The sequence below is a fragment of the Dermochelys coriacea genome, chromosome 13 (genome assembly GCF_009764565.3).
Source record: "Dermochelys coriacea isolate rDerCor1 chromosome 13, rDerCor1.pri.v4, whole genome shotgun sequence".
Lineage (NCBI taxonomy): Eukaryota > Metazoa > Chordata > Testudines > Dermochelyidae > Dermochelys > Dermochelys coriacea.
Genome location: NC_050080.1, coordinates 7216847 through 7241511, shown reverse-complemented (window position 1 = coordinate 7241511; position 24665 = coordinate 7216847). Strand labels below are relative to the sequence as shown.

General features: G+C 38.2%; 1 protein-coding gene across 1 annotated transcript in view; it reads right to left on the bottom strand.

Moving 5' to 3' along the window:
* The window catches only part of DIDO1 (death inducer-obliterator 1), an 89245-nt gene extending 65561 nt beyond the window's left edge, over positions 1-23684 (bottom strand). Inside the window, 3 exon segments of the mRNA XM_038369021.2 lie at positions 1722-1926; positions 4112-4292; positions 23463-23684. Of these exon segments, the coding sequence (XP_038224949.1) occupies positions 1722-1926; positions 4112-4270 (364 nt within the window). The 5' untranslated portion in view covers positions 4271-4292; positions 23463-23684.
* Between the last annotated feature and the right edge of the window lie 981 nt (positions 23685-24665).

Sequence of the window (24665 nt, the reverse complement as noted above, 5' to 3'; positions counted from 1 at the left end):
AGAGGAGTCTCACTAATGGGACTGCTTAAGTATAATCAGGTTCAGGTCAGAAGAATTTCTCAAAGCCTTATCAACAAATTCTCTGAAAAAAAACTCAACACATTGAAAGCAATTCAAATAAGGCTGGTCCTTGATGTGGTCCTTGTGTCAAGGCTTCCAAATTGTATATTGTGCCAGAGAAGAGTTCTGGCAAATAACCTGGAAATGTCACAAGCTGAACCATAGGGTAAAGCTAGTGTTGATGTGAGGGACACAGCTTCTTAGAATCCCTCTCCAGGTCTGAGAGAACAGCAGGAAGCAAGTGACAGAAACAACATACAAGCATGAGGCAACTTTATGAGGATCCAAAATAAAGAACAATTTGGGATAAGATGATCTCAATCAGTAAAACCAGTTAGCATATGTGCTGCTGCATTTCAAACAAGTTTCATGCAGTGTAAGTGCCTTGCTAAGAAGGAATAATAAATAAGTTTTTGATCAGTAGAATGTGTGTGCTGTTGTACAGTCATCACAGAACAAATAGGGATTTACTTGCACAAATTGGTAAAATTAAACTATTTTCATACACTTTCCTTGGAAAGTGTTATGGAATTTTATCCTGTCTGACTAATGAATTTTACACTATTAACACTCTGAGCCACAACTAAATTTTAAAACCATTGTTAAACTCTGTTCCATACATGGAACAGAAGTCAATTGTCTCTAGACTGGGAGCAGCAGCTCCATATGATTCGATTTTGCATTTCTTTCACAAGTAGCTAATGCATTATAACAAAATTGAATCATACACTTTATCTTTTCATTTTATGGTGATTCCTGAAGAAACTGAACAAATTTCCAACAGCTTCAGATATACCCACAATTCCAATAGCTAGTATGTGACAGGCTTAAGCATGTTATTTTAAATCTCACTATTTTTACATCTTGCAATGTGCAGTCCTGATGAGATGGCTCCTGTTTCAAGCAGTGTACCAGCATATGTTACACTTGTAATATATCAGGCACGAACCCCTCTAGAGTTAGCCCATAACAAAATGGTGCCATGTATTTGTCTACTTAAACTAAAAATTGATGGCCTGAGAAGTTCTCTTTTTTAAAAATATGCTACCATTTATAATGTAATTAATAAAGCTAAAATAGGGAACTTTTCAAATCCACATAACAGTGTTTGAAAACATAGCACTTACAAGATTCTCTATAGGACAACTTCAGTGGGATTGTACTGTTGATATAACCATCAAGCTAGTGCATGCTTGAGCATCACTGAAGTGGGAAATAGCTAATAAGAATGCTGCAGTAGAATTAAAAGAATAATTAATTTTAAGCCAATAGTAAGGTAATAAAAAGTGATGAATCCCCTTTCTAGCCTAGCTATTGGAGCATTCACAAATTATTTCTAAACTTAATGGAATATTGTTAAGCTCTTTAGCAGATAATGTTTAAAAATAACATTACATATTTTTTTTAGTTTTAAGCATTTTATGTAGCAACAAGATTATAATTTTAAAATATTATAAAAAACTTTAAACTGATATTAATAAGAAATTGAAAATTAAAGCTGTTATGATGCAACAGATCAAACAATATTTTATGTATTTGTTTACCTTGGAAGATGAAGAAATGTTAAGAGTACAGCAGAGGAAATCCAAATTCTGAGATTTAAATTCCAGATAAAACTTAAAGAAATAGGAAGATTCTTCAATGTCCTCTATATGCTTTACCTGACACAGCATTAGAGGTTGGGATGGTTTCTCCCTGTAGATCTAAATGAAAGGGAGAGCGAGAAGAGGGCAGCAGTCGTCGATCAGAGTCATTCAGCATAATCCCTAAAGCACATGCTGAATTTGATAATTCAGAAGTGCATGGTTCATCTTGATGACAATCCAAAGACTCAGATATCAATCCTCCAGTTGTAGGCTCCTGTAAGGAAAAAAAAAATAATAAAAGTTTATATAGTTTTATTAATTTAATTTACCACTCTGTATTACACAATTCCAACAGGTCAGATAACCTGGTATTGCTTTAAATTGCTACAAAGTTCTCATTATTAAAAATAAGTCTGTAAAATGAGATAGTTTTGGTAAGAAAACAGATAAAATAAAAGGCAACGTGCATCTCTAACACTTGAAAGCAACCTTCACATTTTGTTTCTTCATCAGTTTTTCCTCAGAAAATGGACTGAAACAGAAGGAGTATTATTGTAAAGGGGAAAAAACTACCACCAAAACTCCACTGTTAAGACTGATCGTTCAGCTCCATAAAGGCATGTAGCTTGTATATGGATACATTTGTTTGGAAGCCATTAAGATTTTCTTAGCACAACAGCGTCCTAAATAGGAATTTAAAAAAATAAATTAACTCTAATAGTAGTATTTAATAGCTCATCCAGAGTGAAATTAAAAGATAATCTATATTTAGATGTTTCTAACAGTACTGACAATATAGAAAAACATTATCCTATTTTAAAGGCTTTAGCCAAATTTAACATCACTAATTCAAGCTAACAATCCAAGATAATTCTGATTAATACCAGCTAATTTTCCCTATAGCCAGATACAGATCTATTGAGTGTTACCAGTTAGCAGAAGGATAAATTCTCTATTCTTTCACTTTCTCCTAGTCTTGTACTGTTTTCAAGACAGAGTTTAAAGAGCCAAGCCAACATAACCTAACTGCTAAAAGACAGTGTTTTTTGTGTCATCCTTTATATCAAATAGTTTACACTATGAAGTGTTTTAAAACAAGTCAAATGCAATTTTACAGCAAAAAAGTAGGCCTGTTCTAAACTAAAAAGTTTTACCAGTATAACTATATTGGCAAGGAATGTGATTTTTTTTCATGGTCACAGTTATGCGTGTATAAACCTTAGTTCAGATGCAATTATACTGATATACGTCACTTTTTACTGGTATAATTTATTTCCCTTTGCCAAACCAGAATAAGCTATACAGTTTATGCTAACATAGCTAGAAGGGCAAAATTTGTAAGTGTGGACAAGACCATAGTTTCAAAGATTTAAAAACTAGAAATTAGTTAGTGGTTTAAAAGTAGGGAAGATTAAGAGTTCCAGATGAAGCTTCACAAGTGAGAAATTGTCCCTATGCTCAAGTCCACTCTACAAAGACTCCCAAACCTGCACAGTTTTCAAAATCTATCTCTGAATAGTTTTAAAGAAATATGATTTTATCAGCAGGTACAGCCTGCGTGAATGGGGCAAAACTTTTTAAAAATGTTTCATGAAAACTAGACTAGGCCAAAGAAGGGCTGACAACCACCATTTGTTAAGAGATCTCCCTCTACCATAGGAGCCAACTCTGCTGGCAAAAACTTTTTCAAGATTATTTCAGAATCAGGAACTTACTTTTCTACAGGAACAAAGCTAACTGTTGTCCAGAGGAAAGTACAGAAAAGACTATCCCAATTGGAGTACAGCGATCAGGCTTGGGAACAGGAGGCAGGATAGAACCAATAAAGTCAGTTTTGAATTGAACTTGAACATAAGCCAGTGACAGAAAACAAAGGTAACATGATTCCATTCTTGGAACAAAATGATTTAGGAGCAATTGCAAGAGGAACTACAACAGTAAAGGTAAAAAGTGATTAAAAACATAACAAGGATTTCAGGATAAGGATGAATTCTGGTACTGTAAGGTGGAGACAGGCAAATGTAAGGACAAATTAAGGACATGTATAATCCTACATGTTCCAACACATCCTCCCTACAATTTATTTGTTCAAATCGAACTGTCCAAGTTCACAAACCCCAGAGTCTTACAGCATATTTGCTATTTTTAACCACTTGTTACTACTTGGGAAATGATCATCTCCAGATTCTCCCCAGTGCCATTACATTTTCCAAACGAAAACAGAAATTTGCCATTCTTCTCAGCTGGTACATGAAATAGTAAAGCAATCCAAACAATTGTTCTATCACTGACAGCAACAGATAAACTAATGCTGCATGTGGACAAATTCAGGTTGTTCCCTGCTTTCTAAATACTTCCCATGTACATTTCAAATCTTCCAAAAACGAAACAAATAAAAAATCCAGAGTAGTATAATCTAATTTTAAGAACCCTATTACTGTTTATAAAGGCATTGGGTACCTGCACAATTTGTACTTCGCTTCATTGTCTGAATCAGTGGCTATATCCAAGGAGTCAGTGGTAGATGGCTGAAGACAGTCTGAATTTAAAGTGCCTTCTTCCACGATGTTGCTCCGTAATAACCGCTCAATCTCCCTGTTCAGAATCTCCAATTCATCACACATCACGCAATTCTAAGAGATATACCTGAAGGAAGAGGGAAAGTCAGCTAATCACTACTTGTTCAATTCTAATAACCCTAGTATTATTATACAACATATGCCACTGAATGAAAAATAAAAATTAAATATATGTGCCCTAACATATCTTATTTGAATCTTTCAGCTTGTAACATACTACTGACTTCAGAATGTCCTCTGCTGATTGTACAAATGAATCCAGTTTAATATTTGTGTGCCATCAACCAGAGTCAAGACCATATATGAAAAATAATCTTCAATATATTTAATCTTGAGGCACAGATCTGATATTACTAATGCATACCTAATATTGCAGTCAGTACTTTCTCATTTAGGGAACATTCTGATGTTCAATAGATATGGGCTTCTAACCTCTTTCTGAGCCCGCTCCATGCTATAAAAACTCCATGGCCTAGAACAACAACAACTAGTTTTCTGCATATAAAAGCCAGGGCTGGCGTTAGGGGGTACAAGCAGGGCAATTACCTGGGGCTCCATGCCACAGGGGAAACTGCAAAGCTAAGTTGCTCAGGCTTTGGCTTCAGCCCCAGGTGGCAGGGCTCAGGGTCCCAGGCTTCCCCATGCGTGGGGCTTTGGCTTTCTGCCGTGGGCCCCAGCGAGTCTAACGCTGGCCCTTCTTGGAGGACCCCCTGAAACCTGTTCATGGCCCCTCAGGGAGCCCCGACCCCTGGTTGAGAACCACTGGAATAGATCATATTTTGCAATTTGTTAATTTACTCAACCCAGTGGCAAGATTGCAAACTGCATTTTAAAAAGGGAGTTTTAATTTAACATGACAGTTTCAAAACACCTTGGGAATGGAGGTTGTTTATAACTCTGAACAAAACATTATGGTTGTTCTTTCAAAAGTTTATAACTGAACACTGACTTAATACAGCTTTGAATACAGTAAATACAGCTTTACTATGCAGAAGAAAAATGCTACTTTTCCTTTTTTTTTTTAGTTTACATTTAACACAGTACTGTACTGTATTTGCCTCTTTTTTTTTTCTGCAGTTTCTGCTGCTGCCTGATTGCATACTTCCGGTTCCAAATGAGGTGTGTGGTTGACTGGTCAGTTCATAACTCTGGTGTTCTTAACTCTGAGGTTCTACTGTACATATATTTGTATGCTGTACCAATCATTGTGGTACCCGACAAACATACATTTTAAAGTGAACACAAGATGATGTCTCTTTTTCTCTTCCCATTCTATAGGGGGGCTGGAGAGTGGGAAGGGGAATAGCATTTGTTTGTTTGTATAGTTAGGAATTTGGGTTTTGATTTATTTTTAAATATTTGATTTGTGGGAAACCTAGGTTGAAGAAGTGAGTTTTATATTTTATTTTTAATACACTGAAGATTATAGTCAATCAAATCTCTTCCAGAAGAGAGATCCAAAGTCATGGACTGGTTAGAGAAAACTCTGTCTATTGCATACATAAATCTCACTTTCGAGGTCAACCATTCCACTGTATCAGTCAAATATAGCTGCCATGGGAAACCAAAGTCACCTACGCTGCATCTACACTAGACAGCGTTACAAAAATAAACCCTGCCACCTGTTCTATCATCTGGTTAGCTGACCCTACGGGGAGTGTTGGCGTATACACCTATACTGCAAACAAATCCCTACAGCAGCAAGTCGTAGAGCCCTGGTCTACAGATTCAGATTCAAGGGGTTCATGCTACAGCATGAAAAATAGACGAGAGGATGTTCTGGCTTGGGCTGGAGCTCCAGCTCTGAAATCCATCTCCCTTCCTGGGCTTCAGAGCCCAAGCCAGAACTTCTACATGGCCCTTTTTAGCACCATTGCACGAGCCTGAGTCTGTACACCTGGACTCAGACTCATTACTGCATGAGGGTTTGGTTTTTTTTCCAGTGTAGACATACCTAGTGTAAACAAGGCTCCCGCACTGGACCAGTTTTTACGTTAAACCTGCTAAAAAGCAAGCTGAATTAGCACAGTAATAAAAACGTGTCCAGCTATAAGATTTGTCTACTATAGGTCTCTCAGAAGTTCAGCTGAGTAAAAGAACATTTTTGTAGATACCATAAATCCTTGCATCCCTGTCCTATTTAGATTAATACTTATTAAAAACCAGCAACTTAAAGAATATTTTTGCGGTATCAAACTAAATCATTTTATAATTGCTCTTTTTAACAATACATTACCCTATCCAATGAATTGTCAAGCTCCCACTGGCACTTATAATTATAGCACCTTCTATATTAGATAATCCCTATCATCATCATTATTCCCTTTAGTGTCGCAACACTTTTAGAGGTTCTTTGAGTACATATACAAAAAAATAAATGTACAGAATCTCATTGACAGACAGTTGTATAAAAGCTTCTTCAAAAGCTCTTCTGATTTGCTCAATGCAAAGAGTTCCCATGATACCAATGACAAAAGTGACAGTGTCAAAAAGTTCAATGACCAACTATAATTAAAATGCGTTTGAAATACAAGCCACAGTTTTAATAAATGTAGGGAAAAATCTCTCCGGAGGGTTGAAAATAACTTCAAAACAAATCCTAAATACTGGGCTATATGTAGGTGAAGCATGGAAGGGATTGGGACAAAAGACACAGAGCTGCAATGTAGCACCGCCAATACTCCAGTGTATGGTCGGGAAGTGCACGTTACAGCTCCTTTGTGTTACTTGGGCTCTTACAGTCACTGGACCCACTTAACCATGAAGTCTGCGGCCCTTCCCCGGTCCACTTCTGAACCTCAATTTACATCTCAGCATAGAAGGAACTAATAGAGAGACATCCCTCAGTAACATTCAGGAGAAGGATCCCCTTCCAGACCTGTCCTGGCTTCTCCTAACCAACCACACTGCAAGTTTAAGTGGTGCAATGGGCCTTAACAAGGTTTTCATCCTTTCTCAATTTCACACTGATGCACTGATCAAAGTCTCCTTTAAACAATTAAGCATGGTATCACTACATCTGTAGTCTAATGGAAGGTACCTCCAACAAATAACTGCTCCTACAATGCCTCGTTTTGCTTTTTCAAAATGGTAATGTGACCATATCCAAAAAATAAAAATAAAAAAAAAAATCTATATAGCTCAGGTATTTTCTTATCACAAACGTGTATATAAAACACAGGATATCATAAATAAGATTATAAATATTTCTAGATTCTCTTATTACATTACAAAGTGTTCTAGTTTTATTCTCATGGTTATCATTTCATTAAAACATCTCTATAAATCAGAAGTCTAGTTGTTCCTCATGCTTCAGTTGAAAGCAATACTTGGAACGACACACATTCTGCTGACAAACAAAATATAACTTTAATATGAACATGTACGTTGTAATGGAAACTGAGTACCGAAAATCTACAACAAAAAGGTCTCTGGACTGGTACACACTAAGAAAGAAAAAAATATTTTTTTTCTTTTTGATCTTCTATACTAGTCCAGACCCCTGACTTCTCCCAAAACACTTCAAGCACCTGAGATAGGGAAGCAAAGTATCTCACAGGCAGCTGCAACACCCTTCTGCCAAAAACCACTTCTGCAAGCACCTGTACATTAATGTATAATGTCTGATGAAGTTTTACATGCCTTACAAATCTTTAACATGTTAAAAATTTCTTGGCTCAGATACTACTTTCTAAATGGCACTTTACTCCACGCTGAGATTCATTATGTAAACCTGTGGTGCCCTCTGTATGTCTAACAATTGAATGTTACTCTGCTTTAGCAATTCTGGACAGAAAGTGGCAAAGCAATTTTCTGCTTCAAATGGAAGGTACATGTAATCTTTGTTCTGAATTCTGAAAGGGTTTAAACACAAATGTAGCCAGGTGCAGAAATAATGGAAGACACTCTCAAAGACAGTACATATCACTCTCCTATCCTTCAAATCAGTTTACATTGATGAGAAACAGAATCTTAATAATAAATATACTGAAACCCTCTCCGTCACTCTCTCTAAAGGGAGTTGTGAGAGCATACCAATTTAAGCTCAGAGCATGAATTACAGCTTGTCTTACTGATCTCAGGCTGTCACAGCCTTCAGAAACATCTAGGTGCCTACCTATAGGAACAGAGTTAACCATTTAACCAGTCTTCTGAATCCTACAACTACTCTCCCATTTGTGGTAAAACCAAATGTCTTCCAGTCAGCAATTTTGAACATACTGTGGGTTCTAGCATCTTAGTGAGGTGACCACTCAGTTGATATTGTTAGTAACATCACCTACCTTGGCTCTGTTGTCGATAACTGAGCAGCATCAAGAAAAACTGAAGCTTTCACTGCAAAACTGTCATCAGTAATGATGCATCTCATTAAGAACATCTTTCACACCAACCACCCTGATAAGTAGGGAGATGAAGCTGAGAATATATAATGCTTTCAATGGCTGGGATGGTGTAAGATACTTGTCCCTCATAGGCATTCTACCCAGTAGTGCACCAGATTTGGCTAAGGACAGATCATCATGGAGGCACATAGCACTTTTGGTGGCCTCTAAGCTGTCCACGGCTAAATAGCATGAAAACTAGCCTACAAACTGCCTGCAACTGGACTTTAATGTTCATAGCAGTCAGGCTCATGTCTACCTGGCTTGAAGAAATTCTAGAATAGCAGCAATATTGCAAGACAATCTTTCCCTCCTCATGCTAATCACAGAATGACCTCCAATGTTCTCTAGTGTTCTACAAGGTTGATCACTAGACTTCAAACACAGTACACCTTTTGTACATCCAGAAACCAATTGAAATAGAATCTTGTCATATCCTCATTATGGATGTTCTGCTAATCAGAAGATCTTGTATCACTAATATTATTATGACCTAATCAAAGACGTACTCATTAACTCTGGCAAGGCTACAGTGCACACGAGCATGCAACTAGGAATGAATCTCAACCAGTAGAGGTTGATAGCAAGATTCCTCTTCTCAACACACTGGCTTTAACAGGGAGAAGAAAAAAAATTCACAAGCAGCTGTAATGGGAATCTCTAATAAATTTCCCAAATAGCTGCAGCATGAAATTGACCTGCTTCTTACCAGTTTCACCAGTTGCTCTGGGAACTTAGAAACAGCACTGAAAAGGGACATTATTAGGGCCTTTTTCACACTTGCAAAGCATAGCACTGGAGTGATTTCTCTAAAGGCTCAGGAAGATTCATGACCTCAAGTTTGTACACAGTTCACATTTGGATGATTATCTTCATATTCATAAGGGTTAAGTCAGACTGGCTCTTGGACAATGATTAGCTGATTGGTAGTTTTATTTGGTTATTTTAAAATAACCTTTTAATGTTCTATATACGTTATAGAGCCTGATAGTTTCTATACCCTGCACGGTTCCTCTCAACACAGTCCGTGCATAGCTGACAAGCTCCACAGAAAGTCCTGTCACTGAGCAATTCTGAAAATGTTGTTTAAAACAAAGGATATTCACAAGCCAAAAATAAAAATCATAATCTAATTGGAATAGCTATCAATTACTTAAGGGGAACCACTTTAAAATGCTGTCATTTCTTTTCTTTCTTTTTTAAAAAAATGTCAAAAACCCACATTAAAGCTTGGAATGCTCAAAAATTAATATTACATATTAAAGTTATGGGACCACCAGTTAATCTAAGATAAACATCCTACTCTGCCCTTGGGTAAAACACCCACAAAAACAAATAGACACGTCCTCTTCAAGTCCTATACATCAGTGATTCCAAGAAATGAAGAAGCCTCCTAACAGCAATGCTCCCTCCCTGCAATATACAATCCGCTCTATAATATTTAAACCAAAGTGCATTAGTCTTCCATTATGCCTGCCTTCTTTAAGACCACAATAAGGTTACATCTCTTCAACAAAAGCAGCTATATTCAGAACAATCACTTGGAATAACCCAGAAAAGTTCCAATATAAAAATGTTTAAACTGTGAAACAGCATAGACATATAGCTATCAAGTCTGTGGCTACAATCCTCAAGACATGGACCAAAAATAATTGGTAACTGAAATGCCAATGATGCAGTCTTGTGCAGGGAGGGGTGGTCATCACATACAGGCAAATATTCAAATAAGTCAATCTGCAGATATCTGTATCCATAGGATACACAACTTGTGAAGACTAGTAAACTCTCTTCGCAATGTCACCATCTTACAGGAATGAAGTAACCATTATGGTAGGTGCATTTACATACTTTCAATGCTAAATTTGAAGTGCTAGACTAAGGCCCTGATCCTGCAAAGCATTTAACTTTAAACATGAGTAATTCCATTAAAGTCCACTTATTAGCCCTAAAGAGGTACTATACGACTCTTAAGAGGAAGAAAAAGGTGTTTCACTACTAGGATTGTAGGAGTAACAAAAAAAATGGCAGCCCCGGGATCCACTGTTTTTAATCACTGGAAGATGGGAGGAGTCAGGAACGAATCTGTTAGCAGATGGCTGCATGTGAGCAGTGGGTGGGTCTTTTCACGAGTAGGTGCATGCAGATACATGCAAGTGTAAATGTGAGTGTGAGTTGATATGTATAGATTCATCAGTGATATAAACAGGCTTGTGGAGGTGAAAAACAGAATAATGGGATAAATTAAAGAACAACAAAGATATTTAAGGAAAAGGAGGAAGAGTCAAACATACAAGAGAAAGGAGAGAACATAGTACAATATAGGAAAAGAATATAAAGGGTGAAAAAGAAAGAGGGAATATTCACAACAATATAGAAAATATAGAACTATCTACAACAGAAAATAAAAGTAGAATTAAATCAAAAAGGGGAAACGTGATTATACAAAAGCACAAAGTTATGTTTGTTCTGGGTATTTTTAAGTTTATTCAATAAAAATTGATTGCCAATCCTACAGTTAGACACAGTACAAATGATACAAAACTGTTTCAATTCATTTAATTTGCAAGACCATACTTTTTAAGAGTCCGTGGCTATTTGGGAACATAGCAGCATTAGTAGGCTTATTCCTTGGGCAGTAAGTCTTGGGAAAAAAAATTTCAAAATCGGAGTGAAGTTCTTTCTATAATGATAATGAGCTTAAAGGAAAATTCCATTAATTCATTCTAATACCTTCAAACAGCAAAGTAAAAATTTACCAAAAAATAAGTTTAAGTTTTCAGAACAGAACAGTTTTAGAAATACTTGTCACTGTTTCGGTATGTCCAGTCAGTGATTAAAGATGGTGTAACACAGAAAAATCCCTTAAAATATGTATGGAATAATACATTTACTGGCTTTTCTTGCAGAAGTCAAATTTCTACTGCAGCCTATTACAGTCTCCCATTGTCTACTACTTATGACAACAATAAGAGGTGCAGTTATAGTATAATCAAAATGGATATTTTAGGGCCTAGGCCAAATGGTAGTATATATGTAATCCTATGAAGCACATACCTATGTGGAAGGCATGGGCCCTAATAGAGATCCGTGTCTTGATATATCATTAGGGGACAATCCCTTTTGCCTTGCCTACCTCTGGAAGTCTGCATTTAACCAGCCTTGCTATGGAAGATTTGGAAACCTTTCTTCCAAAACTGTGGAGGAATATTAAATATTGCACACTGTTTCTCCAAAGGCTCCTAAATTCTAATACTCATTAATCAAAGTAAGAAGTGCTGAAAATTATATCTTATAGTAAGTATAAAATATTTTATTTTGTTAGTATTGCAGTAAGTACAGCCTCCAAACCGTGAAAGGACTTTTATTGTGGTTCATGCATTATCAGCAATTTAACTGAATTCCACCTATAGAATCATTATTGAGTGGTGATGTTAAGAGAGAGAAAGAGCCCAGCTTGACTTACAAATCCAAAAGGAGTTTACAAGTTACAAAAATATACACTTACTTGCAAACTTCACAAATTTGGAGTAGGAGACAATGAACATAAAAACTCCAAATGGTACTTTTTACAGTCGCTTTTCACTATCTAAACGTACTTTGATGCTTTTTTATGGCAGCTTCTGTTGAATCTGGATCTGCCAAAAAAACCTGAATTTTTGGTCCCACTAAATGGCTCTGTTGATCAAGGAAATCCTGAGCTGTTGAGCATAAGGATGACTGTTATACTCCATTTTTTGTTAATAGCATTTGGAAGGTCACTGTACTGAAATAGTCCATGAAAGACACTGAAGCTGCAAGCAAAAGTCTTCACTCCCTTCCCACTCCAAACAATCCTTCCCCCATCTCAAGGAAGTTTTAAATACCTGAAAATATTACTTTGTCAGTTGTTGAGTATCATAAAATAGCAGCTTCAAACTTGGAAAAAGGAATCCCTCATGAAGCCCTGCAGAGATGGCTGTAGAACAACTCTTCCACAAGCTTCTGCAGCTTTTTTGCTGCTGAAACACAAAATCTATTCAAATACTCTGATGAGAAATTTCAGCATTTAACACACACACAAACAAACACCACGATTATCTTCATTCATAACTGTCTCTACATGTAAATACTGCCATGGGGCTCACTGTAATCAATGTTTATCTCTCTTGATTTTATGTTAGAAGGTGCTTTAATTTCACCAAGATCTAATGATTTATGTATAAGACTTAAACACGTAGTAATAGAGTCTTTGTTAGAACTAGAAGTTTCACTACTCTTATTGATATCATATTGTATAGTTTAGTTTTCCTTTAACTGCTACTAGTAGTTATCTTGTAGAAGCAGCATACTTGAGGAAGAAGTATCAGGAGCAAGCTTTCTCACAGGAGCCTCATTAAATGGCATTTTTACAACTTCCCTATGATAAACAAACACCATTTGCTTTTTTTTATTTTCCACTCATACAGTTTGATGTGGCTGTCTCAAAAAGTTATTCCAAATCACCTTCAACAAAGTGGACTAAGACGTAAATATTCAAATTGGGACATCTACATCAGTATCAAGGTAAGCTGAGTTATCACTAATACAAACAACTTTTTGTAAGATGAATGGGGGGGTTTAAACGTGCATTTAAGTAATGACAAAAGTGTAATGACAAAAAGACCTCCATACATTTATCCCATTATCAAAAGATAAGGAGCCAGTATAACCGCTCTTTATTACAAATACTGACTGGTTCATCATTTTCAATCTCAATTCAGGGCAAGAAAATTGAATTCATATCAGACCTCACCCCAAATTAGCAATACTTTAAGATTTATCTATAATTTTGTAGTACTTTGATTACTATAAATACCCAGGCATTAAAATATCGTGAATACCTGCACAAACAGAAACTGGTCACGTCATTAATTGAAACAGCTTTAGATGAAAAGAAATATATAGATTACAAGTTAATGAAGAACAATCTGTGTGAAAACAAATTCTTTATTAACTTAAGACAGAACAGTGTCCGTAGTCAGACCTACATTTCTTCTTTTACCCATCTTTTTTTTTCTATTTTGTTCTTCTTGCTCTTCCTTCTTCTCTATTGCTTTCATATTTATTGAAAAACATAGCTGTACAAATATTTTCATGACTGACTTTTTTGTTTTTTCTTTTCATATATCTTTTACATTTTACTGTTATAGGATTTTATATCCTGAAATTTTAACCATACCATCCAGTCGATAGGGACGTTGACTAGGAGTCAGGAGACCTGGGTTGGAGCCTCAGGTCTGCCACTGACACCTTGAATGTCCTTGGTCAACTAACTTGTCTGTGTCTTAGTTTTTGTGTAAAACGGGACTAATGCTTATCAGCATTAGTGTGACCGTATTCACAAATAAGAATAAACTAGTGAAAAATATTTCATGTTAGAATAACAGTTCTTTATCATGCTAAAAAGCGCATGTCATTACAAACTCACACAATAGTAAGTCACTAAGGCTTCCTTTTGTAATTTTGGTCTATGAAGATATTTGTGTGCTCATCCATCATGTAGTTATCTTTAAAAGATCTGATGCTTAAAATAAATACTTACATAATAAAAGTATGTTGCAATGTTTGTAATTAACTAAGGATTGTGAAGTCAACGAACATGAAAGCTACTACCGAAAATGTAATACCGTAACTTCCTTTGTAAAATGCTTTGACACCTACAAATGGAAAATACTACATAAATTCTAAGCATTAGGACACTTAGGAAAACACGCCTACCATATCACTTACTTGCAATACTATCTGGTTTAAAATCAATCAATCAATCAATCAATCACACAGTCAAATTCCTTCATATTTTCCATATAGTAGAACCTCAGAGTTACGAACTCCTGGGGAATGGAGGTTGTTCATAACTCTGAACAAAACATGGTTGTTCTTTCAAAAGTTTACAGCTGAACATTGACTTAATAAAGCTCTGAAACTTTACTATGCAGAAGACAAATGCTGCTTTCCCTTAATTTTTTAGTAGTTTATGTTTAACACAGTACCTTACTGTATTGGCCTTTTTTCTTTTTTTTGGTCTCTACTGCTGCCTGATTGCATACTTTCAGTTCCAAATGAGATGTGTGGTTGACTGATCAGCTCATAATGCCGGTGTTGGTAACTCTGAGGTTCTACTGTACCTAATCAGCAACTACTTCCAATGAAATAATATAGTACTTCCAACTACTTTCACTCTCAAATGCTAATAAATGCTTTACAATTTGCAAGAGTAAATGTTGATTTGGCAATGTGTAGCTGAGTTACACAACCATTTTTCTCTGAAACTTCCTCTCTTTTCCAAAAAGAGGTGCCAACAACTTGCAATTATTTCATGTTAGAGCTGAGACACACATGAATGCTAATATAGTGTTCTGTGATTATTTTTAGGGCTGTGCATCAGTATCTTCATACTCCTGGACATCCTTTATATCCCTAGAAATTGAAATGTATCATTTCAATGAAAAATTTTTTCATTCTGATAAAGTTTTTCAAATAAATGCACAAATACATTTACAAGAGTCTGTTCTGTATTAGCACAGTGGAGCCTATTAAAGTACATTTATAACATCAAATATAATAGTACAATTCTAATATCAGTAATATTTCGGACTAAAAATTTCAATGCCTGTCTATTTCAATTTAAATAGCTGTTCTATTTCAGGTTTCAGAGTAGCAGCTGTGTTAGTCTGTATTCGCAAAAAGAAAAGGAGTACTTGTTGCACTTTAGAGACTAACAAATGTATTGAGCATAAGCTTTTGTGTTCTATTTCAAACAGCTAACTAACTCCATGTCAAACTAAACACGAGTACATTTTACAGTAAAATGAAAGCCAAACCAATGTGGTAGTTTACTTTAAAGTATAATCTAGATAAACAGGAAATAACCTTTAGCAGTTAAAAAAAAGTTGCCCCTCGAAAAATAATAGCAATACAGACTGAGTAAATATGTTACAGCATAGTTAAGGAACTGTAAACCATCTCTTCCTATAACTCAAAAGTATATGATGGCACCATTTAGCATGATCTCCCCCTAGTGACTTAGCTGGAGCTAACAAATATTCAACAGAACCCTTGACAGGACAAGGTCTTCCATATCTCTACTTCCATTACAGAGGTAAACATTAAACTGCTCCTGGGACTGGGAATTCCATGATCAAAGTGATACAGTACTGGGGAATGGTTTTTATTATAATAAAATATATCTTTGCTCTTTCTAAAGCTTTTCTCACAAACTGAAAGTTTCTTCCTCATGCGCTCCAATCAAATGTTCCTCACAACAGCAGTTCTCGACTCAATAGATTCTCAGCAGTTCTCAACTCAGTGGTTTGACCTGCGAAACCAGGGTTGCGAGTTCAATCCTTGAGGGGGCCATTTACGGATCTGGGCCAAAAATTGGGGATTGGTCCTGCTTTGAGCAGGGGGTTGGACTAGATGACCTCCTGAGGTCCCTGATATTCTATGATTCAACCAGGGGTCTGGGGCCCCTGGGGAGCTTCAAGCAGGTTTCAGGGGCTCTGCCAAAATAAACCAGAGAGCAGGACCAGCATTAGATTCACTGGGGCCCAGGGCAGAAAGCTGAAGCCCGAGCCCTGCCACCTGGGGCTGAAGGCGAAGCCCATGCAACTTAACTTCGTGGGCCACCGGGCAATTGCCCTGCCTGCTACTGCCTAATGCTGGCCCTGACTTTTAATCTACTGGATACGCAGAAAAACAGCTGTTGGGGCACAGGTGGCCCATGGAGTCTTTATAGAATGGGGGGGCACGCCTCGGGAGAAGGGCTCAGAAAGAAAGAGGTTGACAATCCCTGCCTTACAATATGAACATTTGAAAAAGAGTGGGAAAGCAGTCTAAATCTCAGTAAGAAAGGACTAATGTACAAATTATCATTATAAACAGAAAAAATGGATTCAATTGCCAATAAAAACATGTTATTCCAATAGATACAATATGTTTATGAAAAGCTAATTAAAAAAAAGCAAAGAAATAAAATTAGCAAATGAGTTTTTCATGTTAAGTGTTACTGTCAGTAAATGATTACCGAATCAGAACCTAAATTTTGTTTGACAATCTAAATGGTAATCCTGGCTGTGGTAAACTGGGTTATCATCATTCTAGTACGCCTTTTACCAGGAAGCTGCTCTACTGTCTGCCTCTGCTGAGGCACATAGATTTCCCAAGCAGCAGAAGAGTGAAACTGACCTGATTTATGTTAGTCTGGCTGCTGCTCCTAGGGGTCTGAACAGCAGAAGTAAAACTAATAAAGACTCTAGAGAATTTTCACTGGTCTGCTATTTGGTAAAATCCTGAGCAGCATCAGCCACTCCTGAATCATCTGTCTGCAGACTTTGGAAAAGAGTACTGCATCATTTTACACAGCAGAAAAAAAGTGAATTTTTTCTCCCCATTAAGTAAACCTTTGAATCTGCAAAAGTTAATGATAGTTGTCTACGAAAACTTCCTACTTGCCCCAGGCAAGTAGCTTTTTCATGTCCTGACCTTAAGAATAGCAAAACAAACTATACTTTACTAGCTTCATATCAAACTGTCACTGGACATTAATATTACATCGTCAACATACTGTAGTTTGCAGTCCTGTTGTAGTTGTGCTGGTCTCAGAATATTAGACACACAAGATGGGTGAGGTAATATCTTTCATTGGAACAACTTACAGACCTCAAGAAGAGCTCTGTGTAAACTCAAAATGCTGTCTCTTTCACCAACAGAAATTGGTCCAATAAGAGATACATTACCTCACCCACTTTGTCTCTTTAATATACTGTAGTGTTCAGCATACTTTCTCTAGTATGCTGCAAAAGAGAGCTTGTATACTACTTATGCAATACAGTTTGTTCACTATTTTTCAAATTTGAATTACTTACCTGCACTATAGTTGAGTTTTGCTACTTAACTTCCTGATTAGCAGTGTTCAAATATATTTCCAGCAAGTGCCCAGTCAACAAAGAGTTTCAGCAATACTGATTCACAGAACTTGGCACTCTTCCCTTTGAAGTAGTATTAACCAATTCTCCATTATGCCATTTGGGGACACTACACTCCTGAATGTACAGTGGTTGTTTTAGAATAGGGGCAAATCACTGGTCCTGACATTAAAGACTCTATGGGTGTTTTTGTTGTTTTTTGCACACTGGTAGGGGTTTTATTCTCAGAATTTAGATCAAATTCCCATTTGGATAATTGAATTCTGCCTACCTACAATTCATGTACTAAGCAACAGTGTTAAAAAAAACAGTAAAGAAGGCAGTATTGATCATTAATGAGTGAAATGGGTCCTAAAATGGTAAGCCAGCATAGTTAGCGTAAAACTTAATAGCTCAAAGATTGACATGTGCCATAACCATCCAACTGCTAAGTTTGGGTACTGACATATGCAGAACTGTAGTATGTACAGAAAACTAACTGGCCTCAGGGTAGGTGCATTAAACATTGCTTTTAATTTCTGGGCCCAGGAGCACAGATGTCATAAGAAACCAGAAAAAGGTGTATTTAAAGTATTTAAAACAGGCAGGATGCTTAGTGTGAAACATTTTGATAAGACACTAATTTTTAAACCTCCAGAGCTCAACTCTATAATGTGTCAACAGCCTGGCCTGGTAAACAGAGTTCTGATTATATTAATGTACAATATTTCTCAAAACAAAATCTGTAATTATTGTTTTGTCTCTGAAATATACATCGACAAGGATTTGTAAGCCTGTTAAAACTTCCCAAATATATAAAATAGTTACAAAAATAAATAAAAAACATCTCCACAGCACAGTATCACTGTAGTGTGAGATGCTATTCTGATCTTATAATGAAATATACAGACACGAGGGAAAATGTTGACCCCATTACAGTCAATGGAAGTTTGGCCATTGGCTTCAATGGGGCCAGGATTTCACCCACTACTACAATTGTTTCTAAAATGGAACATCTTACTTAGTTTGCTCCTGTCTTTAATAAAATTATACTTGGCTCTACAGGAATGTCTTAGACTAATATGAATTATACGGTTGCCATCAAAGTTTTGCATGGAAATAATGTTGATTTTTAAACCTTTATGTTACCATTTAAAAACAAAAGGCTCCGTTAATGTAGTATTTGTAGCAAACTATCTAAAGTAGGGAAGTCTGAAATGAAAGTTATCAACTTCATTCTTAACTCATCACACTGTGCTTCGCTATTTAAAAATAATAGTGAAAACAGTGAAATATTTGAATACAACAAAAAACTAACCTCTCTGATAGGAGTTACAATTGAGTGAAATAACCTGTACAGAAACAAAATCTGTCTCTCAGAATATTGGCTATATTTCTGGATTCAAGTTCAGCTTTGTCACAGTGTTACTAGGTGGCATTGGATAGCTCACCATTTGTAAAGTGAGGACAGTGCTTCCCTATTTCATAATGGTATTATGAGGATACAGTCATTAATGTTTGTGAAGCATTCAAGTACTACAGAAACTGGGTTTACATAAGATCATGGATAGGTAAAATATGTATCCCTCATGCCATACTTGGTACTAGACTACTGGTTCTACTTGTGAGCGTAGAGACCTTCCAAAGCATATTCAAGTAGCTACCCAGATATTCTTATATAGGGAGAGAGAAAGGCCTTGTCTACATTAATTCCTTGCTTTAAATTTCCCACCACTGCTACTACCAGCATTCCTAGCAACATTAGGAATATTAGGCCATGTCTATCCATACATGCAGCTCCACCACTGCAGCGTGTGTAGTGAAGACACTTTATGACAACAGAAGAGAGCTCTCCTGTCAGCATTAAAAAAAAAACACCTCCACCAGTGGCATAAGCTGTGTCAGCAGGAGAAGCTTTCCCGCCAAAATAGAGCTGTGTACACAAACGCTTATGTCAGTGTAATTTATGTCATGCAGGGGGGTGAAATATTCACACCCCTAAGCAACAAAAGTTTTGCCCACAGGCTGTAGTGTAGACATAGCCATAGGCCATATCTACACTACCACTTATGTCAGCAAAACTTATGTTGCTCAGGGGTGTGAAAAAACACCAAGCGAAATAAGTTTTGCCAGCATAAGTGGTAGTGTGCACAGCGCTACGTCGGTGGGAGAGCTTCTTCCACCAACATAGTTACCACCACTCATTGCGGGGTGGTTCAATTATGTCGACAGGGGCTCTCTCTCCTGTCGGCATAGAGCGGCTACGCGAGAGATCTTATAGCAATGCAGCTGCATTGGTACACCTGCGCCGCTGTAAGGTCTCTACTATAGACATACCCTTAGTTAAGAAAGGCCACCAGTGACCTATCTACATTAGTTTTGCCAGCACTGGTTGCACCAGTTGGAAACTTGAAGGGGGGAAAAACGTCTAGTAGCGACAACCAAAAGGAAGGCAAGTCCCAAAATAAGAGAAATGCAGAAGCTGGGCTAATAGCTTATAATGCTCATCTGGAAAAAACTGGGGAGAAGAGGGTGAGAATGCACCACAGTAAAAATGGGAAGTCATCTACCTAGCCTAGCTGAAGTTCATGGCTGAACTGAAGAGTTAGTACAAGTTCAGAATCCAGTTTTACAACCATAAAAAACACAGACTGCTTTTTGGTTGAACAGCCAAATATAATTTACTTTCTGAAAATGACATACTTTTTTCCTGGGTAAGACTCTCCCATTATCGCCTGGTTATTTAATTAAAGTTGGGTCTTAGGAGTTCAGAGTTTTATGTAATATTCTGAAATCAGTTAGTTCTACTTGCATTACTTTTTTAAAAAAATACAACACTACTTATACAACACACAATTGCCGCTAAAGTGTCCGTAAAATACTTTGAAGATTAAAAACACTGTGTGAAGAAACTATTAATTGCAGTATTCTAGTCAACAGACCTTACATATTAACTGAACACCTTAAAAACCTACAGCTCATTGTATACATTCTGAAATATTTAAACTCCATAGTCCAAAACAAGTTTGTTTAACTAGACACAATACTTAACTAGTTTAGTGTCTCACTGTAACTTAAAACCTTAAATGTTATTTTAATGATTCAAAACTCTAATCCTGCTCTCATAGAAATCAACAGCAAATATCCCATTCACTTCAAGTTGCAGGATTGTGTCCCAAATGACTGAAGTCACACAGCTTCAAAGGAAGCTGAAAATTAATATTATCCTTTGGTCTTTCTGTATACTGGATCTAAACTTTCAGTGCAGTCTGTTTCTGAAACCCCCTAGAAAAATCTAACAGCTAACTCTGAAAAGGTAATTTGTACATGGAGGATACTACTACATTTGTTTTTATGGAAAGATCCAAATGCCAACTATCCATTTCCAGTCTTTCAGATACTAAAAAAATTGACCATAATCTAGAATACATATTTAGGCACAGAAGGATTCTATTTTTATCAATAATGTCAGTAAATGTAGATTTCACCATACACATACAAAGACAAGAAAAAATATTTCCACTGATAATAATTGATATTTACAGAAGGGAAAGTAAAAAAATGCTGCTTGAGAACCTATTAGAGTTTGATTTAAAGACATTTACTTTTAATATTTTGACTTGTGATGTTAACAATTTGTGTTTTAATGTTATAAAGCTTAAACTTTTGGAATCTCAACATCTACAGTCATTAAATGACTGTCTGGCCCCCTCCCCCCCCCATCATTTCCTGCAACTGTGAAATTTTAAATTAATAAAATAAGACTTCACATTTTCAGCTGAATTTAATTTATTTCTCCTCAACCAATAATCCAATTGGTTTTATGGTTAATTAAATTGCTAGAAACTAAAAACATACTTAGAGACTAAATTAATTTACATTACCATTTACAGAAATACCACCTGTCATTGAAATAAGCAACAATGAGAACATTCTTAAAAAAAAAAAAATTTTCACCTGATGACCAACTGCTAAATGAATAGGGTCCTACCAAATTCACATTCATTTTGGTCAATTCATGGTCATAGGATTTTAAAAATCATACATTTCATGATTTCAGCTATTTAAATCTGAAATTTCATAGTGTTGTAATTGTAGGGGTGCTGACCCAAAAAGGAGTGGTGGGGAAGTCACAATGTTTTGTAGGGGAGGTTGTGGTAGTGCTACTCTTACTGTTTGCGCTGCTGCTGGTGGCGGCACTGCCTTCAGAACTGGGCAGCTGGAGAGTGGCACCTGCTGGCTGGGAGCCCAGCTCTGAAGGCAGTGCTGCTGCCGCCACCACCAGCAGCAGCTCAGAAGTAAGGATGGTATGGTATGGTATTTCCACCCCTTTTTCTGCGCTGCTGCCTCAGAGCTGGGCCCTCAGTCATTCTCCAGCCAACCAGCTCTCTATAGTATATGGTAAAAACAGACAAAAGACCAGATTTCACAGGGGAAGCCCAGATTTCATGGTCCATGATGCATTTTTCATGATCGTGAATTTGGTAGGGCCCTATAAATGAACACTAAATTAAATAAAATTGTGTAAATTTAAATATTTAAAAAAATAACTATTTCTGAGAATAAACAAAAGATAGGTTATCCATCAAGAAAAATACAGCCCTGAAAAATTATGGATTACATCAAACCCTTATGTGATACATTAAATAGGTCAATTTTTTTCCTGAAATTCCTAGAGAGAAGCAGATCCCAGACCCACACAGCAAAGTAAACAGGGTGTCAAACTATGTTTTAAAAGTGATCACGTAAACTATAGGAAAAATTAAAATATAGTTTTATATTTTATATGACAATTTGCATCTCAAAAGGATCACAAAGCATTTCACAAATTCAAACTGACAAACTACAGAAAAAGAATTACTTCATCCATCACTGAAATGCAGCAAACTCTGGGCTGAAGCATGAAACCTATTCTAGCTATTTTTTAATTGGATTGAATCTATAGGGGCAAGTTAGAAAGGAAATTCTTGCAAAAAGTAGCACAGGATCCTTAACGGTGCCAGGTAATCACAACAGTAATCACATCCAAAAAATGGCACCTAGCACCATTAGAACGGGAGAAAGGAAAAATGCAGAGGCTGGGAAGTTACTTCATAGGAATACTTCATAGGAAGCCAAAAGAGTTTCAATTCCTTGGCTTCTACCTGAAGACTAAATCACCAAAACAAGGTGAAATTCACCTCTTCTACGTAACTCACCAATAGAGACTGAATTTACTTCCAACTCCCCCAGGAAAAAAAAAAAAAAAAAAAAACAAAGCACCCGAGCTCGGATGAATTTCATTCCCACCCACCAAAAGACCCCCGCATCAGGATCACTCTGTCTCCCCCCATTTCATCATTCCCATCAAACGACCTCCCAACTCCGGGTCCCCGCCCCCCAACCATCACACCACCCGAGCCCCCTCTCATCCGCTACGCGGGGACGGGGGGAAATAACGGGGCAGAGAGCGGGAGACGGATCGTGACATCACAGAGAAGTGGTCTGACATCGGCTCGATTATGATGTCCATCATCTTGTATCTCAACGGTCACCTCGTCTCCCTAGTGGAGAAACCCGCCCCCGACATCCTGCTCCGCCCGGCGAGGGCGACGTCCCCGCCGCTCCGGCCCGACAGCCCTCACCGCTTACAGGGAAGCGCCTTTCGCTTCCCTCAGGGGCCTTGCATCGAGCGGCCGGCCTCCTCTGGTACCGCGCCAGGCCGCCGACTTGCCCGCAGAACCGGGTCGGGCCGACGCTACCCCTGAAAGCGGGGCTCGCTGACCCTCCGGGGGCCCTGACACCGCCCTGCCGGGCCTGCCCTCCTCCATTTTCTAATCAGGCCCAGCGCCCCCAGGCCGTAGGCGGCGGCCACCCGTTCTCCTCACCCCCTGCCTCAGTGCGGGCGGTGTGCCCGGTGTCCCGGATTCCCCTCAGGCCGCCTCTCTCACTCACCGTCGGGAGGAGGGGACAGATCTCGCCGCCGGGCGCCTCAGCCGAGTCGAGCCGCCATTTCCTCCTCGCAGCAGCTCCTCAGCGCTAGGCGCGGGGCACCACTCCTCCCCAGCTACCATAGAGACTGACATGGCGTCGAGGCGTGGCCCAGAGAGTCCACCGGCCGGCGCTCCCCTCTCTGTTCTACACACTGCTCCCGTGAGGGCTTCGGGGGCGTTGCGGGCAACTACCGTTCGGCAAATATAGAGCGCGAGGAGGAGGGACGCCTGCGCAGCACTGCGCTGCCTCGGGGGCAGGAGGGGAAGTGCCGCGCGCAGGCCCCGGGGGCAGGAGAGCGCTCTGCCAAGCCGTCACGTGGGGAGCTCCCTGCAGGGGCGGGCAAAGGAGGAGCAGCATTGCTCCAAGGCAGGGGCTCTGCTACCAAGGGGATGAGACAGCGAGTTTGGGGGGGGGGGACAGCCAGCGCAATAACCTCTGAAGTGAGACGTATCCACAGGGGGCAGCTAAAGGAACCCCTCTCTTCCTACTGAAGTGCAAACACCAGCTGGCACCACCACTATAGCACATGCCCTATTCTGATGCAGTGGTGGGAGTCAGGACTCCTGGGTTCTCTTCTTAGCTCTTCCACCGCCTTCCTCTGTGACTTTGGGCAAATTAACCTCTCTGTGCGTCAGATTTCCCAGCTGTAAAAAGGGGGGATAATTCTTACCTCGCAGGAGTTAAGAAGTTTAATTCATGGTTGGCAAGGTGTTTTGAGATCCTAGGCTGAAAGGCACTATAACAAAACTAAATATTTTTACTGTGAGTTATCCTGGGGAGTAAACATAGCTTTGTCATATGGTGATTTTACACTTAATAGGGCAGAGAAGCTGCATCTGCCAGGAAACAACTGTCCAGACCCAACACGGGCCCCATTCCCTCCTCCCTCAAAAGCATTTATTGTATTTGGTTGGATGACTAAAATTGCACATCAGGAAGTAGCACTCTTTGGGAGACCCAGCTGCCCATACCAACAACATTTTTCATATCTGTTTTATTCAATGACAATGTTAATCTTTCTTACTGTTATCTCCTTTCCATTTTGTTGCAACTAATTTCTCTTGAAGTATCACTTAATCATTACTCAGGTTTCAGAGTGGTAGCCATGTTAGTCTGTATCAGCAAAAACAACAAGGAGTCCTTGAGGCACCTTAGAGACTAACA